Here is a 20,948-nt window from a genome sequence, read left to right as displayed (position 1 = left end):
TAATAAAGTTTGAAATCTGCGGCGCCGTGAGGCATTATCTTAGTCAAAATGTAGCGCCAATAGCGCTTAGCGGGAGTCTGCCGAACCTTCGATACAACGAAGATTTACGCTGCGAGTCATGCATCTACGTTTTCTTCATTCTTCAGTGCGGCGCGTATTGTAGACACAAATATCTCAATGCTAGTGTGGCGTTCGGTCTGCAGTTGGAGCCAGTCGCCGTTTGTGGTTGTGTTCTGTGTTCAGTGTCAAGCCAACATGGCGGCCGCGTTGACCGTCGAGCAGGAACAAGTAAGTGAAATGCGAATTGTTATTTGTGGAACGAGAATCCATCGCCGAGCGATATTTCATTGAGAGCTATGAGACTTCTCGCCCCTTCCCCGCTTCCACACGTATTTTCAAACTGCTATTCAACGTGTATAAATAACACCGCGAGTACCGAATGTAAACATTTCAACACCTCTTCCGCACGTCCGCGAGTTCCGTCAGGTTTGCTTGACAGCGGGGACTAATTTTTATTCATTTTTTTTTTGTCGTGCGGTGTATAAATAGCCCCCGTGAAAAGTGGTGAAATCCGCAATTCCAATAGACTCGTTGCGTGTCTCTCTCTCGAGTTATTTATTATTTGTTTACGTTTACAAATTAAAATCCGTGCTCGAAACTTCCGGGTGCATCTCAAATTGTGTATTAGGTACGGTAAATTCAGAGACGAAGAGACGGTTTTCTGTACCCGATCGTCGGTCCGGATCTTTGCATTATTATACACTTGCGTATCTTGTTTTTATTTATATGCCCGTCTGCACGTCGCAACGTAAACGTTACATTCATTTGCCACGTGTAAACACACTCTACATATATAAGTCTATAATATTCTCATCTCCGTTTCTCACAATTCATATACTTAATAAATATTACGTACTCGAAGGGAAACGGATGAAAAAAAATTTTTTCAAACCGCGGAATACGTACGCCTTACTTTCAACCAGGCACGCCTCGAATCTTTAACGGATAAAAAAAAGCACAGGATCGAGCCAAAATCTAGAGCGTTTCAACGACGTAACTGCATTCCATTATACAAACTCCGGCTGTTTCATCTGATATCAGACGAGATCTCGATCAACCTTCAACTACTTTTCAAAGCATTAAATTCCACCGCACATTCCAGTTTTATTAGGGCATTCGAAATCCTTGATTGTGTCACGATTTTCGCTGAAGAAGAAGTCTGCAATCGAATCGGGGAAAGAGATAAACAGCAGTTTATTAATTTCTCAATATTCGTTCGATCACAAACTCTACTTTTACTTTCATGGTACCATTTCTGTATGATTTACCCCAGTTTAGAGGACACGCAACTGGTTGCCCCGTTTCAATTTAAACTTTTTCATTTCTATTTTATCAACTGAATACTTTTTTCTTTTTTTTTTTGTCATTAATTCTTATACAAAGTACGTGCATAACGTATACTCTTGAATCAACGCCACGTTTCATCCGGATATACTCTTGGCTTGACGTATTACTCACATCCGTATGAACGTGTTCGTGTAAAGGGTATAACCGTATTTAACACACACGCCTATTTGCACGTTTTTTAATTTACGGACGCAGTGTCAGGCGAATTTCTCGAAGCATTAATACTACGTCTACATCAGTCGTCGAATTCCGTTTTCGTTTTTTTCCATTATTTTTCGTTAACTTCGCGTGAGTATGGAGAAGTAAAATGAAATCTCATACTTTTCGTAAACATTACACGGATTAGAAATCAACCTTGAAACAAATGTAATCCGAGTTAGGGGATAGAATTAAAATAAAAAAAAAAAAAAAAAAAGGTAACGAATCGGCGTACATGTTTTTCGCTGACGTTACTCCTCACTTTGTCAGCGTTTCGCTTCGTACCCTTCGTGTCGCAATTACACACCTTATGTTTCACGGTAAGAGATCAGCGGGATCGAATATTTGGGCGAATTATGACTAATTGTTATTCCTCGGAAGAAAGAGAATCCTCTGTGAACAGAGCGACGGTGAAAAAATGAAATCATACTAATCATAGGTACCTCGAAATTGCGAATAAAGACTAAGTGGTTGGCTGGTTCCAGTGTGTGGACGGAACTAAATTCCCGATTCCCCGGAGGCTAATTCGAGCCGGTCAATTTTTTTATATCATAGAGAGTTTATCGTTGCTGTCGTTATTTATTTCAATGCTTTACCAAGAATTATGGAGGAGGAGAAGGTATATTCGTACCGATCTTTGTAATTACCGCATTTCTTATCCCCGTTTGAATTATCTTTGCCGTATTATAATTAAGTCTTGATGAGAATGAAATGATATATAATTTGTATCGTATGTTTTATTCAGAACGAGAGGACGATCAAAAAATTTCTAGATAAACGTATGTCAGTGAGATGACTATTTCGAACGAGTGACCGATGTACAAACTTGGGCAATAATATATTATACGTAAACGGTAATACATTTATGTATTTTTTAATTCCCTTCCGCTACAGAAATATATAATAACAATTCGGTTATCGTTTAACGTTTCAAGTTAATCATACCTCAGATTTCAATTTCATTTAGTTGAGTTAAGAGGCCTTTGTTATCGTCAAGGAAAAAACTTCCTTCCATTTCGTCGAATTGATATCACGGTGTATACTTCGAAATGAGGAACAGTTCGAAAGAGTTATTCGTAAACAGCAATAATTTTTCTACATCATTTTTATTCAAGTCGTATAAATATCCATTATCATAATACCTTTGATGAAAAATTGTCCCACCTCTACTTTGTAACAATCATCCGACGAGTTACAAAAGTTATTAAATAAAAACAGATATCAACTTATGCGGACGAAGTCCGCGTGTTAAGAATAATCGCGATCCACGATACATTTTGTCGCGAGTCGAACGAGCAAACCTTTCTCGTCTCTTCCTTCTTGCTTCAATGAGTTGAATTGTGAATACATTGAAAATACCGGTTCGTAAATATTGTGCAAGGTTTGGCCGCCGCAGCGAGACATGCATGCGCCTCTTGATTAACGAATGCAGCGAGGGCATTGTGCCCTGAACAAGTCTGCTGATATAGCGGTGGCCAATCACCGACGTAGATCAAGATTCGATGACAAAAATGAAAACATCCTTTCGATTAAACCGAGTCTTGTCTTATCGCGTTTTACACACGCGTGTGTCTCTGTGCGTACATATATAGATACACGTGTGTGTACGTACGCATAGTCATGCATGCAGCGAAAGTGTTGTGGCAGCTTGTATGACGATAATATGAAATTTGTTGCGGATGTTATTTAATTATAATACACAATCTCTCTTTATGTATTATACCGAGGTTCGCATGCAGCTAGTTAGCTAGCTCTCAGGGATTCGGTATAATATATGCGCACGTGTATTTTACAGCCATTCATTCGTTCATTCGTTCGTCTAATTTAAGGTCACTCGGGGATCTTGTATCATCACGAAAATAAGCAATTATCACGCAAGTCGTATAATAGCTGTTGTACTTTCGCGCAGGTATAAAGAACAATGAAGAAAAAAAGAAAGAAAGAAAAAATAACCGCACACGTCACGAGATATAATATCGTTATTACAATTATTGTAATGCAAAACGAAAGGAACTTAAAATTCATCTTATCGTCATAATTTCGCTACCGAATTTATTAGTATTGTGATTTACAGTTAAACTTTTAACGAATTTAAAATTGCGTGGTAACAATTTCATAATTTTTTTTAACGAGTTATAAACTTTCCCCGCAACGTTTAGCGGAAGGAATTGAAACGGTATCCGAAACGTTGACCCTTCCCTTGGTTGATCGAATTATCGTACAATGGCTTCGCGCACCGTTTCGGAGAAATTAATCAACCGTATAACGCAAGCACCGTAGGTTACGGGTTACGTATACGTACCTTAATTCGTAGGACACTCAAATGCCGCGGGATCGAGATCCGAGCAATTCTCACCCGCCTCGCTCCTCGCAGCTATTACTTAATGAAGTCTGATTACGAAGAATAAACCGGACATTGTCTACTGGATACAGGAAATGAATACAGACGTGCCTCCGGCGTCACGCGAGCTTACTTACACATGTGACGAACGCATACAACGCATATCTATATGCAGGCGTCGATGGCGTCGTACTCACTTATACATATATATTATATATATATATACATATACAATCGATCTTGAAGAGTCAGTGCGTCTTAAATTTTTTACAAATTACAAACACGCGGATTCGATCACGTTGCTATATTATTCAACTATGTATTACGTATATCAATTATTTAAGCTTCGTGGAACTCAAATTAGAGGTTCGCACAGATCTGTCGAAATTCAATCCCTTTTTTTTTTATTATTTTTTTATTCATCACCTATCGTAGTCGAACGTTGAGAATGTACCAAATTTAGATTTTTTTTTAGATAAAGAGAAATGAAATTAAAAAAATAAACGAGAAACACAAGTACTAACATTGTAAACAAGGGCTCGGATTTGAGAAAACTATTGTTCGCAAATTCACCGATTTAATACCGCTGGTTTCTAATCGAAATCAATATTAATTAGTCCAATCTTGCGAAATTGAGTATTTAACGATATCGAGGTGTAAAGAAAAGTGTCCCAGTGGCGTTGTAGAGAATACTTTTTTTTTGAAAACAGACCACCGTGGAGTTAAATCGAAGAAATCTGTGCTAGATTTTTAACTATTTTGAAGGGATTTTATTTTAAGTAAAATATCGACGTTATATCTATACTCCAGTTTAAAACATTAATTTTTTTTCTCGCATTTTCGGAATAATATTCATTCAGCTTGCGAACGTGTGAATGATGTAAACGAGAAAGTGTCTATTCTTGACTCATCAATCTCCTACCGAATCGAGATATTATATCGTGTTTAGACTGTGATTTTGAAAAGTTGAATCAAGGTTAATGGAAATCATATTATTTAAAAATAGAAGAAGAGTGCACACCTGCACATTGCAAATAAATTGCAAGCACCTATAAAGTCTTCGTTTGAAAAAGATTATACCACTTGACTTGCACAACGCAACATTCAAGTCGCTTGAATCATCTATTTCAACGCGTACAGTAAATATAAGTTAACTACTTTTTATCCGATAGATAATATCTCGCGAGTGGGTTGCAGAACAGCTGCATGGAGTTCGGAATGTCGGTTATTCGGATTTCCCCCGTGGAATAGCAATTCGCCCTTTACAACTGGATGCGAAAACATATCATGCTTATTGCGTGAGCCAGTTTTTCGCAGAATAGAAAAATGACGAATCCCACGCATCGTCCCCTACAGACGATGGTGGTAATTTCAACGATCCGCCCGTTAATTACATTGTTCGTACATGACACACTAACTATATAAGTATAAGTAATGTTCGTAGGATTTGTTTCCAAGCGTATTGGTAAGCTTTTAACCTATCTCATAAGACGCGTCAGGTGAAAAGAATTCGATGCAGGCAATATTCGAAGAATAGAAATGTGAAATGCCGGCACCTCGTGTTGCCGATGCCGAGTCGAACCGACCTTGTATGTTTATTCAGTCAATCGCATCTCGGTTTGCTGAGAATGATGAGTCATATTATTGCAAAAATAAAAAATACACCTTGTTCACTTCCTCGTTCAACATTATAATTTGAGGCTTAGATAATCGAAGAATAACAATAATAACCTGGAGGAGTTATAATAATGATAATTCACGAGTACAAGTATAGGTATATAATTATTTTGCAACGTTTGTTTATATTAATGAAGGGAATTCGGACGCGCTCACAAATATCCCGATAGTTGAACAAACCGAGATCGATTTTGTTGTCACTCCTGCAGTTTTACTTAAAAGACGTCATAGTTCATCTTTCAATATACGCGTAATTTTCAGTAAATCTTAAAATTTGTCTAAATTTTCTCGAATCAAAAATGATGTAATTTTTTTCCGAACATTTTTTCTTGTTTTCTTTTAATTTGATGGTTTTACAGTGTAGTCAATAAATTTATGGACAAGCTTGAAATAAAAATTGGAAATCATATCGAATTTATTAATTCTTCAACATTTATTATATTGTATATTACTGTATTGGACGCGACAAAGAAAGTAACCTTATTCCGACATGACTAATGCTTCCGGAAAGCTGCACTTGTCGTATAAAGTAGTATTCAGAAATCAGCTTGCATGGAAACCGGAAAAAATGGTAGGAAGTAGAATTGTTAACTAATAATCTAACCTTGGAATTACGCATAAACTGAAGTGACGTTACACAACGCAATTATTGCAAACAATATTTTTTCCTACGTTGAAATCAATCGTGAAATCAGTTTCCGTTGCAAAAATAAACATTCCGACGCGCAGAAAGGAAAAACCGAGTCGCCTTCTAATTATGATTAATATTGCGAATGCCTGATCCGTAAGCGAGATAATTTTAGCGACCTTTCCATGTTACCTAAGAATAGTTGAGACGAAAAATGAGCAACTTGGTATTGAATTTTATGGAAGATTGACTGCGGGCGATGAATTGCGTATAATATATTTATATATATATTAAATATACGTAAGATTTTAATTTAGGCAAATTACGTTCATTGTCAGCCACTTTGAATTCGCGTTGGAATTATTTTTTGCGGACTCGCAGACGCCTTATTTGGTATATTTTTCAGCTAATAATACCGGGCGTGAAACTCCTCATTTTGCATTAACGAGGACGACAAGTGCACGTCAATTGAGACTTATTGATCTGTGCAGCGCACCCTGACATTGATCCCCTTCCTGCTGAAGTGGTTTGATTACTGCTCGCTCGTGACAGACCGCGGGTACGTTATACTATACCTATATGTATATCTACTCAAGGTGTACGGTATAGATATATGATAACCCTCGTAATATGCTGATTTTTATACAATGGTCTAGACGCCGCGAGATTCTCTCCGTTTGGGGGCGAGGTTGAAACTCCGAATTTGAAAAATTTCGAGAGCGCCATATTCGGATTTTCTTTTTTTTGGTGGCGAAACTTGAAGTAAAGAAATCAAGCTGATCGAAACATCAAAGTTTCGAATGGTCCGAAACCCGACGCTTAAATTAGTTGCGAAAGTGCAAAATGCCGAAAGGACCAAATACTGAAACGGCGCAACTCCGACAAGTCAAATTTTCGAAAGTGCGAAAATGAGAAAATTTAAAAATCTGAAACATCGAAATTCCGAACGATCGTAGATTTTCAGTTCTGTGAATTTCTGACTTGGTGAAATTTCACCACTTTGATCGTTCTTTGCTTTGGATTTTCGATATATTTTTACGTTCCTGGTCATTCTGATTTTTCATTCTTCTGATTTTTCATATACGCTCGTTGAGTAAACTGTGAGTATAATTTACTTTTTGGAACTTTGCTCTATCGTAACGTGAATTTTTGGAATCCGGGATTTCGGAACTTTGAGCCGTCGGGTTTCCGATCATTCGAAACTTTGTTGTTTCGTAAAAGTTTGATTTCTTTTCTTCGGGACTGGTTTGGAACTTCTCGAATTCGGAACTTCAACCTCGCCCCTTCGTCTGATGTAGGCTTCCGTACTCGTATCGATTAATTTACTACTAAATTTAATACCAGCTCTGATCAAGCCACTGTATCACTGATTTTCAATCATACGTATTTCACTGTTCGTCGTTTTCTTCCTAATACCAATTATTTATCACACTATCCAAAAATATTTTACTGTCTAGATTCATCGTTATTCCGTAAGCTGCGAAAGCAAATAGGTACTTATCTTTGTTCCTAATATCGCAATGATTAATGTTATGAACAAAAAATGAAATAAATACTGAGGATACATGTGGCGATAAAAGAAAATTTTTAGATAAAATTTCCTATTTGAACTTCCTCTGTAGTCGAGAAATTTTTCTCGATACGTTAAACAAATATCGTTAATTTATATGGAAAATGCGATTCCTGAGCTGACGTGGATTAATAATCCCGTTGATGGAAATATCACTTACGATTCATATTGATATTTTCGTCTGATATTTGCAGTTATTCTATAATAAGCAATTTTATCGAATTAAAATCACTCCCCGTGTTAAAATGTTTTAGTCACCTTGTGCAATCCGAAGATGAGCGGAAGGTATAGCAAATTCCTGTTCTGTAATCGGTTCATTTGAGTAAATTCACCTGAACCGATAATCCGTCGGTGCGGTACAAGTTGTACTGCACTACGTGCATGCGGTATGTATATAATACTGCATCAAGTGCAGAACTTTGCTTGATCCAATTTCTGAAGTATATTATATATCACATGCAAGTATAAATCCTTCCGAGGATTAGCGGCCATTGGCGGAAGTAATACAATATTCACACGTCGAATCGTTTTATTCATCCTAAGTACGTTGAGAAGTAAGTATTATAAATCATCCTCGTAAGCAGCTGTTTAAGTGTTCACAGTAAATTACTTTCCATCCATGCTCGGTTATTATACCCCACTGTAGCTGAAAATAAAAAAAAAGCACCAGCGGTTTTTACCACACGCGTGACGATCTCTGACAAAGGTGATAATTACATGGTAGCCGCGCTATTTCTCGGTGTAATTCGCCTCAGAACCGCGAAGTGTTATTTTATTTTCTATGTAGGCACAGGTATTATGTGTAATTGTAATTGCCCACAGGGGTTTAAGTCTGTTGATTTCTTTGCTAGAAACTATCAGTGACATCCGGTCCTATAAGTTACACAGCAATAATAACATTTTCGCTCGTCCCCGCCATCCGATGTTTACTTCATAACTATATATACAAATGGTTCTGCTGCTGAAAGTTTATATCGTTGAACGTACGCACAGTTTTGTCACAAAATAATTTCGGATTGAAAGCGTGAAGTAACTCTTTTTTTCAATTATGTATAAAAATTTCTCGAAATTTCACCTATATAATAATTTGATTATGAATATATGTATATTTATAGATCGGTTCTGAGCTCGAAAATTTGCACGCTCATCCAATATGCAGTAATAGTCGCAGGAAATGGAAAAAATATAAAAAAAACTCGGTAATCTGTGATAAAATTCGTTTGATATTTAGCAAAAAAATTTGCATATACGATCATTTGTAAAACCGTCAAATTCGTCGTTGATACTCGAATTTTGTGCGCATGTACCCAAAGTTCCGATCCATCAAGCACGATCGGTAATTAATAATTTCATTTCTGAATTTTGATGATAAATTTCTTCCAATTTCGGCAAGCGAGTGAAACTTCCTAATTATCCATTTGCGAGTACAACATGGCAAGATTATAGCTAAATATTGCACCGATTCGCAATGACGATATTCGCTATTCAGGAAGACTTTTCAACTGAGTTTGATCTACCGAAACTTTAAGCAACCACCTAAATAGTAAAAAAGAAAAACAATCAACCCGCTACAGTGCAATTTAAAGACTCGTGCAAGTTGCATTATCATTTTTATTAATCGGTAGCAATAAATTCTGCGTCGAAAAGAGACACGAGCGGCATGTTCATGCATTTACGCATGCCTTTATACTATATGTGCATATTCAATTGTTGATAATTGATCAAATTCACTCCGGTTAATTAAGTTATACCCGGCACTCGGTCTGTCGAGGCAACGACTGGGGTTCGGTGCACGGTGCATAAGATCTAGCTAGACGGTGCAACGCTTTTGATGTGCAATCAGCGGAACGCCGCGATGATGGCTAACGCGTTAGCCTATAGCCGAGGTAATCTTCTATCGCATCTACGTGGGTTGGGCAGGAACTCGAAGGTAGGTTGGTAGGTAGGTTTACAATACGGAAACGGTACGCGTCATGAGACGTGATCATTCACGGTGGCGCTATATTGCGAACTATTGCACGTGTACTGCAACCTAGTTGGTGATTCGCGTGTAATCGGAAGGCCAACGTCGCTTCTTTACCAATTTATCACGAAAATCTGTGGTAATCGTCGGGGATAATAGTGTTTTTCTGTTTTTTGTTCCTCGTTGTCCGGAAGACGCGAGAGGCTTATGTTGTTAACGTTAACGCAACGAAACTTGAAGGATAAAATCATTATCGCACAATTTTAGAATGATTTTTTCAAGAAGTCGGTTTTACAAATCAAAAGTACGTTTTGCTTATCACGGTGCACTCAATTTCACACATTCCGAAAGGTTCGAAGTAACGATTTTCTCCCCAACATGCATCGTTGCAGTAACGTTACTAACTTGAACCTCATTCGTTGTTACGTAACGAATATAGCCGGATTAAATCATGATAAACATTTTCGACAATACCTCGCAATATGAGTGAAAAACTAAACGCGTTGCCGATTCGATCCATGGCTTGAGTTGTTTATACATATATAACAGTACAAACAATATTTCGGCAGGTTGATGCGGAACACTTTGGCTGCAGAGCTTTTGCCTGCGTGGAAGTTTGAAAAGTCTCTTTGTCGTCGACGGACGACGACGACATGTCAATTCTAAAACGTCGACGTATGCACGGAGCCGTGCAGCCGAAGTGCATATATACGATGGTCCGTTCACGTTTTCTTTTTGAAAAGCGTTCGCGGTGAGCGACTCGTCCGACTCTTCTTCCCATCGTTGCCCGTCTTTCTATAACGGTAGTGGGTGGGTGTTTGACGCCCACGTGAAAACAGATATCACATATTATGGGTAAATATCTCTCGTTTACGAGGCTGACGCGTTCCTTCTCAATTATTCCACTCTATCCACCATGCGCACGAAGATGAATAAAGAGAAGAAGAAGAAGAAAAAGAAGCAGACAGTCTTCTTAACCCACCCCTCAAGTGGAAAATCTCCCTTTTTTTGCCACGAATAAGATATATACGCCGAGTTTTCCGTATGTGTGTGAATTCTTGAACGTTTTTGGGGGAAACATTTACCAAGTGGATCGAAAATCGAGTGGCGGATATCGAAAATTCGGGATCATAACTCATCAAGTGATTTTCATTGATTTTCCACCGCTCCAAATAATTTCCAATAATTTTTTGTCGTGTTTTCCCGTGACACTGTACACTGTCCGAAAACCGTGTGAAGTCAAAGGTAACGTTAAAAATCAGTAGAAATTACTCTAAATCAATGTCAATGAACTTACGATTCCCACGAGAATGGCACCTGGATTCTAACAGAATCTTTATGCCGGTTAATTTCGCGCAGTCGACGATTAAACGCAATCCCGGAAATTTGATGAAAAGTGCGAACTCTCCGGTGGGAATTTCCTCGCGATAATCCACGTAATGTACAATAATACGTAAATCAAATAGCGAATCGGCATAATCCTCTCGCAGCATAATCTTATCCTGAAACCTGAGAACCCCGTGCAAGCTTCCAGTCTCACTGACTGCGATGCCGAATATCGCCGAGGGTGAATTAGGGGAGAAGCTTTCAGAGCGTCGACGGCACCTCGGGGGTTCGAAAAGCTGCGTGGCTTCGCCATGTGACGACTGCAATCCAGCCAGTCGGTGACCCAATTGAAAACAATGGGCCGATGTCATACTTTCATTATTCTTTTCCTCCTCCGCTCGGATTCGAACAACGCGTGCAGTCTGCCTGCATTTAATTATCATGTGCCTGTAACGCGTGCATACTAATGTATAGCTAAACCCGTTTTCTATATAAAATGTCCAATGATCAACGATGATATTATACATCACGCTTTCCGCCGCAAACCGAGCTACGTCCGACCCTAACCATCGGCGATTTTGTTTATAATTATCTGCTATTAAGTGTGATGTAGAGTGTACAAAGAGGACATCTTTCACCGAGTTTTAGATTTTTTCGACCATGGGTTTGATTTTACTGCTCCGAAAAACACGAAAACCCGATTATCGAATCGATAGCCCCGATCGATTGGCTTGAAATATTTTTCATAAACAGAACAAGTAATTGAAGAGTGAGAAAAAACGAATGAAATATAAATTTGCATTTTTTAAATTTACATCTAATTCGATTTTTCTCACTTTTCATTTACTCGTGTCACTTACAACTTCTAAACTAAAAGCTTGTCCACTTCCCACTTGGTCTCAATATTTTCGTTTTATAACACAAAATGTAGGTGATTGATGTTCAATATTATTCAGAATGCGGACGCGAATTGAATAAAAAAAAAAACCTCCCCTATTTTAGATACTAAATTTAGAATTTTATAAAGAAACACGTTGTAAAAACTATTTTTGATTTCGAATTCCTACGTCTTTCCCAGCTTCTTCATTTAACGGATTCGTTGTCGTTTTTATCGTCAAATTGTATCTACTAATAACGCTCCATCTACATATATGCATAATTAATAGCAGCATTCTTATAATCTTGTACAACGTCATTTCCGCCAGGAATAAAAGCTCACTTCGATTACGATGTACGCTAATTTATGTACGCCGTGATGCGAATTATTATAGTCGATTGCTGACATTGTTGCGCAAATTTATTTACCGCATAGAGTACCTGGAAAAGAAATAAAAAATTACATATATAATAGTAGTAGTCTAGGAAATTTGATCAAAGTTTTTATACCTACTATATCTATGGAAATCTAATCTTCCTTGACAAAACATATCATCGTAGCTGCACTTTACCTACATAAGTTTTTCTTTCTTGATTTTTATTTTCGTTTCTCCTCTCTTTGCAAGTTTCGTACACAGGCAGGCATGACACGCAACGTACCCAACGAATTTCACCACACTTACACACTTACACACTTACACACGCGCCCGCTTACCCGAATTCGTCATCGGTGACGGTCGGCGCGCAGGAAACGGTTTTATCACTGAAGTCAAATCATTGGCTGCGGTGTTATTCTTTCTTTTTCAACGGCGATGCGTATTGTTGAATTAGATTTCTGGGACGAACGGTCATCGCATTCGGGACCGGGGATCACACCGAGCAAGCAACGGTGCGTTTGTCTCTCCCGTTATTGTAATACATTGACGACGTCTATGCCTAGTCTAATGGCATAAGTATAAATATGATATCGATGTACAAACAACGGACATGACTCGACATTTGAAAATAAATATATCTTTCCTACATCGCCGTTGCAGCAGCGACAAATCCACTTTGTTTACGCATAACGGTATATTTATATTTACATCTGTGATCTGTAATGCGTACGGGTCAATTAAAAAAAAAAAAAATTTAGCACGCGATTGCTGTAGAAATTTTTGCGGATTGTTTCTGTTTTCTCTAATTTAATACGTAAGGAGAAGACAGAAATTTTATACGATTGAAAGCCGATTACGAATTCAGGAGTTTTGTTATGGAAGTATGAAATAACCCCGAGGAAATAAAGTCGGAAAATTTTCAATTATTCACCATGGAAATGACACGGGGAATTCTGTTTGAATCGGAAATTCAGGCAGTCGAAAATTAAAATCAAATGTGTACCATAACGATTATAATTTAGAACAAAACGATATTCTTCTCACAAGTCTAGAACAGCTTTACCCGTTAAAATCCATTTAGATCAAACTAATTTCTTTTTTAATCATCGTGATTTGTATCACGAAATGTAAAATCATTCGTTACAGAGTATTAATTTCTATATAAGACGCCTTGCTGCGATAAAATATCAACCCATTTTTTTTTTTGGGGCAACAGTTTGACGATTAGAAAATTCCACGAATTTCTTATATTTTCGGCACTTCCTACGTAGATACGTCAGTTTCACGCGTACGCTTTATTTATCTTCAAGGAAGTCGAACCGCTACGTAATACTACAGAATTAATTATTATCGTTCGGTGTGTAATAAAAGGAATTCCAACTTTATCAGAGACCTTATAGTATCGCTCATGGAAATACAGAGAAGCGTTATACCTGCAAAAACCCTTGACTTTGAAAGGGGAGTAACAAAATTTAACAGGATGAACATTATACGTCATATGCACAATTTTAATTTAGTGTAATTTAATGTGAACAAAACTATAATATGTTTTCTCGCCAATGCTTTAAGTCTAAACGGAACAGAACTTGTGTTTATAAATGTTGCCAATCGGTCGATAATGAGTCATTATTATCACTAGGATGTTTCGGAAAAAAATACATGAGCGTTCTACGTTATGTGGAAGATCGCTCACGTGATTTTTTACTTTTTTTTTTGAATCTATGAAGAAACATGTCGCACTTGAATTATTATTTCTATCCTAACGTTCACATTCAACGCAAAGATCACGATCCATAACACAAAGATATATGAACCGAGAATTTTATTCTCCTAAAAGTTCGTATTAAATTACAACTATTTCACGAGATTGAATTAATAACGAAAGAGCCGTCAGAATTTGTAAGTGTCGATGTCCTTTGAAACGTAAGTTCATTTTATGATTGACATAAGAACTAGAAAAAAAATTTCATTCGCGATACTTGAAAGTGAAAAATCAGCTAAGCACGATCTTTCATACAACGTAGAACGCTCATCTTATGACAGATACCTTCTTTTAAATTCAAAAAACTTTTTAGGGGAGTCCTATGGCCGAAAATTGCAAATTATTCTTTTCTGTAACACCCTAACAGGTATTCACTTTACAAAAACACAAATTATCGTAGATTTCCATTATTATTCCATACAGTGTGTATATTTTCATACATCGCGGCAAAAATGTTCAAATATTTACAATACATGCATTCTTCGTAACGTCGTCGTGAAATCGATGGTATAAAATTGTCTATTTTTTGATTGTAACGATTTTACCAAAATACAACGTGTACAAGTTTTCTGAAAAATATTCATAAACAAATTATACTCGAACAACTAGTTTCTCGAATTGTGTTGTGTGACGTGACTTGAGAGAGAGAGAATTTTCGGGTCCATCCGATTCGCCGCCACGCTGTTGTAATTCTACTCAACAGCAAAGGTCATCTGAGACATGCGGGGGCCGCTAATAGATTTTCCGGTCAGCTGGGTTGTCCTGCGGTGTCCAGCGGAGCCGCCGGACGCTCGTCTCCGGGATTGAAATTAACCGAAAACTGACGATATTTAACGATCATCACCCACGTGAACGATATCGAGCGATTATACACAAAAAAGGTTGCCGATTCCGCTCCGTCGAGTCTGCGCTTGAAATTATCAGAAAATTAACAAAATTATCGTAGCATTAAAACGGTCGGCTTCAAAAGGCGACGATGAATCGTGTTGATAAATAAAATATAACATATTTTTTCCTCTTTTCGACCTAGTCAAGAAAAATTTTGCCACCTTTCTGCTCCTATTGTTTCTCCTGATCGCCTATACCCATGTATAATTATATAAATACGTTGATACATATGTTATTATACATATTCAGCTACAGAAGCTTATAGCACAGATCTTTAGGGAGAAAAAAACCTGTTAAAAAATTAATTATTAAATTATTTATGCGTACCTAGGCTGTATTAAAACAGTTTTTCCTATTTCAACCACGTCTTTTCCGTAATTAAAATCCTGGGATTATAAGTTAATGACATGACAGCTGTCTATACCCATGGTATGAAAGAGGAAAATATCGATGACGACGAATGAAATTAATATCGCAAGATTGCGCAGGATTTATTATTACTTTTCACCCCATACTGTATAATAAATTCAGGGTATTTAATTCCGGGAAAAATTTGGAGAAACTTGGATCCTGCAGGACATTTTTTTTTTTTTTTTGATTTTTATCCTATAAAACAACCTGAAATTCTCAACAAATTCCGGAGTCAATCAGAAAATCTTTCTGGCGAGTAAACTTTTCCGAAAAAAAAGAAAGAAAAATAAAAAAACTTGGTATGACCATAGGAAAAGGAAAACTTGTCTACAAATATTTAAACTCTTGTACGAAAAACGCGTGTAACTAATTGCAAGCTATTCAAAAAAAAAAAAAACAGACATCAGTGACCAAAACTACGACTGCTTAACAGCAGTGATTCTTTGATAAGAATAATTCCTCCAACACATCAGTAAAGGAATTGCTAAACTGCGCGTGAAGAGATCCGAACTTTTTAGGAAATTACGATTTCACATTTTAGTAAACTCCTTGAATTATTATACATGTATATATCGTGCAATTCTCTCACAATCGGCTCCTTAAATACTTCGCTATTCCGATCTTCTCTCCTCTACTATTATTAGTTAACTGGAATCGATAACGGTGACCCTCCGTCGACGAAAACCACCCTTACAGAATTCCTTAAGTCCTAGGATTTCAGGCTCCGTATACCCCTGGCCATTCCCTCATATATAATACATTATATAATACATTCCTATGTATATCTAGTATATCGAATATGTATATATTAGGGTGGCTCAAAAAATAAAATGTTTGTTTTTTCGCTTTTACCCCCTTAAATGTCGGCGTTTGATAGAAAAAAAGATCCTCCTAAAAGATGAGCTCTCTGGCTCACGTCTGAAAAGTCGCCTTTTTAATTTTTATTTCCCATTCATTTGTCATGGGAAAAGTTGACGTTTCGTTGAAAGTTAAAATAGCGGTAAACTGTTCAATATCTTTCAAGTTTGCGCATTGAACAGCTTACAAGTATTTTAACTTTTAACGAAAAGTCAAATTTTCCCATGTTAAATAAATGGGAAATGAAAATAAAAATATCGACCTGTTAAACTTGAGCTAGCGAGCCGAATCCTTTTGTGAAAATCTTTTTTTTCTATCAAACACTAACATTCGAGGGGGTAAGAGCGAAAAAATACAACCTTTTTCGATGTTCACAAGGATCAGAGGAATAATTCTGGAATAATACGATGCGATGATCAGCTAGCGCACAATCGGGGTAGATGAAAGGGGCGGTAGTGGGGGTGGTATATGCATAAGTCTATATATAATGTATGTATATACTACGTATACTGTATATATATAAATGTACATATATATATATACGTAACGCGATGATCGTCCGTCTGCCTGCAGCCGGCGGGTTTGCCGAGCTGCTGAAATGCACTTGCCTGAGCTTTGAATGTCTGCTTCCTTGGCTGTTAGCAAGGGTCCCCTGGTAGGGGAACCGGAAGCGGCGGGTTGGTCAGGGGCAGGGGCAGGCCGGAAGTGGTGCCAATATCCTAGGCACGCGGCATCCGAGCCACGGCTGACAAACGCGTTAACTTCAAACTGCACTCTATTGTTATACGTATTTTCGTTTTATCATTCAAGTTTATCGTAATATGAGCTGTGCTTGTTATACATATCCATAAAATGATCTTGATAAACCCATTACGTGAAATTCACGTGATTTGATGCGTATGTATTTATACAATGTGGAGTAATCGCGGAGTGCGAGAACATTTTTTTATCATATCTTTCAACCCAATTTTCTTGTTACCAATTTTCTTTGTCATTCCTCGTTTCGATGTAACGATGAACTTCGTTAGGTAGAAATATTGAAGCGGAAAAATTCTAAATTAAAAAAAACAAAGAAGAAGATAAAACAAAGAAAATATACCTTTTCTCATAAATTATATCGTTATATCGCATACTTAGAATTTGATTCGCGTGTCGATCAATTTGCGGTGCAGGAATCGTATTCATTATGCGTTTGATGTCGTAATAAAAACTTGCAATATATCGTCACTTCCTCAGAATTCCAGAGCTGCTTTGTGTACTTCCATATCAAACTCTTACAACTGCGTAAGTCCGACTGCGAAATGTCAGGAAACACGGAAAAATTTACGCAATCTTTTCTATATATATAAAAAAAAAAAAAAAAAAAAAAACTGCGGTTTAACCGTCATACCACATGTAAAAAAATATATCATCCTTTTCTTGGAACAACCATCGCCATCTTTTCCGCACGTACCATGTCAACCGAACTTCCTCTGCGATCCAAATATGTCGTATTACATCTTTTATAAGCATGTTGTATCGAGTTTGATTAATTTTGTAACGGCCATTTGAAAAATTCCTCAAGGCGTCTTTCAGTATTTGATTACTTCAAACATTTTCCGCCCTTCTGCAAAATAAGAACGTATTCAAAGTTACTTATCTATTTTTTTTTTTTTTTTTTCTTTCTCACCCTCTTCAGTCAGTCAGAAAATCTATCTTACGATACGAATTAACCGTCTAGCTAATGCAATAATGTCGTGCATAAGTGTGACGTTTTCTTAGAGAGGAAGGGCGGGGCTGTGTAACAATTTGGTAGACCGTTGCGAATGGTTCAATAAACTTTTAATCGAACTATTGTGCAAATTCGAGTAACAGTATTTGGCAGTCTATTTTTCTTTTTTCAACCTGCATCATCGTGTGTACGTACCTGCGATGAATTATATACGCGTCTGCTGCTAGAATCGAATGACTGACGAGCCAGTGAGCTGTTCCTGTCTCTCTGAAAACGACAAACCCACCGCATCATGTTCAGGATAATATATGTAGTGAGTGCTTACTGGTTGAGCCGTCAGTTGGACAGAGATAATCTACTCGGTCACACGCGTCCTCGTTTAAGTCATACGCGTGCGTTAATTTAATTATGAAAATTGTTTGAGTATATATAATATCGTATATTTTTTTGCCGATTGTCAATAGCTTCGATTCGCGTTGAGTAAGTTTGGAGGAAAGTACTTACGGATAAGTTAGGAATCTTTATCTTTCTGTGCAGTGCTAATATCGTAGAAGTATAATTATTCGACTATATCGGTATTATATACGCTTACGGTTGATTGTATGTATTTTATAAATATATATATATATATATATATATATATATATATATATATATAGAGGAAATTCGTACGTGCAACGACGCGACGTGAGAAACTGTTGTGTGTGTGAGCTTTACATTCCCCGGATGAGGTGGTGATAACGTTATGGAATATCTGAAATACCTTTACATCGTACTTATTAAATGCAAATTTCGCGTACAGCAAACTCTGCGCGATGTGAGTACCATGCCTTTTCAATTGCCGTACTTAAATCGTTGTTCAATTTCATCAAAATATAATAATATGTATACTTGTCAATGATGTGTAGAACAGTCTTCAGGATTTCTGAAACTTTGTTTTAATTCCAATCGGGCTGCTGCATAGAATCTAACCAGTTTTCATTTTATAACGGAAAAAATGAAACTCTGAAAGTTGGTCATTGGGTTTACTGCAATCCTCGGCTTTTGGGTACGATGATTAAAAAACAAGTTCCCTGTCGGTGAGAGAGGAAATTTGAATGTAAAATTTGGTCTATGAATTTATTTATTACACATATCTCAAAACAGCTTCGTCGGAAAACTTTGGTTTCAAAGTTTCTTCTATTTACATCGATGAATAATTCTTAAAACTTCTTTCGCATCGTTAATTTTAACCATTTCTTTTTTTTTCTGATAGCTCACTTTACTTGTGAAAATAATGACTCGCCTATAAACTTGTCCGTGTAATTTGACAAAATTGACTCTTCACAGCAATGTTTGACGTTCGTTTGATAAATATTGTTTAAACAAATGATATTTTCCGCGACAGCTGTTGAAAAAACCTGTCACTCTTATCTTTCGTGGTTATCGAAATCTCGTATCCTCTGCGAAATATCTGTTTTACCATAACAAGAGATTTTTTTTTATCCCGATTACGTTAAAAAAAAATGGTGTCGATTAATGAAAATTAACCGTGTATTTTCTTCCGGCTTCCACAGGCTACCAAGGAGTTTATAGAGGCTGTTAATAAATCTCGAGCCGGCCGTCGGGCCGGTCCCGTATCCTGGGGAACAGCCGTCAAGTTCCTGGCGGCGCGGAAGTTCGAAGTCGCCCGAGCTTTGGCTCTCTACGATCAGCATGAGGCGACGAGGAGACGAGAAGGTCTCGCCCGTCTAAATCCGACCCAGGAGCCTCTCCACAGCGAGCTTCGTACAGGGAAATTCACCGTCCTGGTGAGTGTTTTCCTCTTAACACACCCTTTTTTTCTCCATATCGGAAAAACTTTTCCCAGTTTCAACTCCAGCCGACCGTAAAACTACGAGAACAAACTATGCGTTCGATTACTGCCAAAGTCTCTCGTTCTCGAAGGGTTGCTTTGTCCTGCAGGACGTCTCACGTATTGAGAGAGAGAGAGAGAGAGAGATTTCTATTTTCCACCATTACAAAATTTTCATGAAAAACGAAAATTAGTTGATTAAACTTGACCTGTACAGAAAATCTGGTGTTTATTACTATTCTTTTTCATTATGGTTATTCATTGCGATGATGATTTGATGTTGGCGCCAGGGTAAAACTATGTTAAAGTATCAACTGAGCTGGAAAAAACACAGATTGAATCTTACGACAGCCGGAAAATGTAGTAGACATAATCACACTAAATATTTATACTGTAGTTGCACCAGATTTTCTTGCAATTCGAACGATATAACAAAACCGTTATTATTGTAACGACCCTCACTTTACTATACGTCGAGAAATCATCTAGCAAATGAAACAAATTGAATTCTCATCGGTGTGTACTCACTGGAAAAGTTGGAACAAGTTTTTTGATCCAAAGTGACAAGGAGACTCGTTGTTTAATTAACGCTGGACGAACGATCGAAGGAAGCAGCTATCTCAGTCATTATATCGATGTCTCTCTTTTTTTTTTCTTCTTCTTTCTTTTTCAACCGTGTACCAAAAACGTGTATGAAAGCCAGTTTCTACATCTAGGCTATTCAGGAAATTCTAGTTCTCGTTAGCATAGCACTATAAAAATAGGTAACTGATAGGTATGCGTGCATGTATGTCCCTAATGTCCTGCGTGTCCTCGTTTTCCCCACGGGCTAGAAACGCACGGTTGCAGACGTTTCCATATTGCCGGTACACACGCGCATTGCTCTTGGTTTCACCGTATCATATATTATATGTGTTATATTTTCAAACTCTTATAATTATTGCATGCGGGCAAATTTTAAGGAAATTACATCGAATTTACATCTCCACCTTTCTTTTTTTTTTTTTTTTTTCGGGCCCGGCCGAAACGTCGATTTTTATGTTCACGTTTTACAAATTATTAAACGTCTTCTCCTGACCGGAATCTCGACTAATTTCTCGATTAATCTTCAATCTACCTCC

At 37.4% G+C, this 20,948-nt stretch overlaps 1 protein-coding gene across 2 annotated transcripts in view; it reads left to right on the top strand.

Moving 5' to 3' along the window:
* Positions 1-173: 173 nt before the first annotated feature.
* Positions 174-20,948, top strand: part of LOC107218678 (tyrosine-protein phosphatase non-receptor type 9) — a 64,257-nt gene continuing 43,482 nt past the window's right edge. The window contains exons 1-2 of one of the 2 annotated variants that reach the window (XM_015656628.2): positions 174-288; positions 19,550-19,783. In XM_015656628.2, the coding sequence (XP_015512114.2) occupies positions 178-288; positions 19,550-19,783 (345 nt within the window). In that variant the 5' untranslated portion in view covers positions 174-177. Of the gene's footprint in view, positions 289-18,676; positions 18,811-19,549; positions 19,784-20,948 lie in introns of those variants that run through there. The other variant, XM_046744098.1, reaches the window with a different exon arrangement.

Source organism: Neodiprion lecontei, chromosome 6 (genome assembly GCF_021901455.1).
Source record: "Neodiprion lecontei isolate iyNeoLeco1 chromosome 6, iyNeoLeco1.1, whole genome shotgun sequence".
Taxonomy (NCBI): Eukaryota; Metazoa; Arthropoda; class Insecta; order Hymenoptera; family Diprionidae; genus Neodiprion; species Neodiprion lecontei.
The sequence above is the reverse complement of the archived record's forward strand: the minus strand, read 5'-3'. Positions and strand labels throughout refer to the sequence as shown.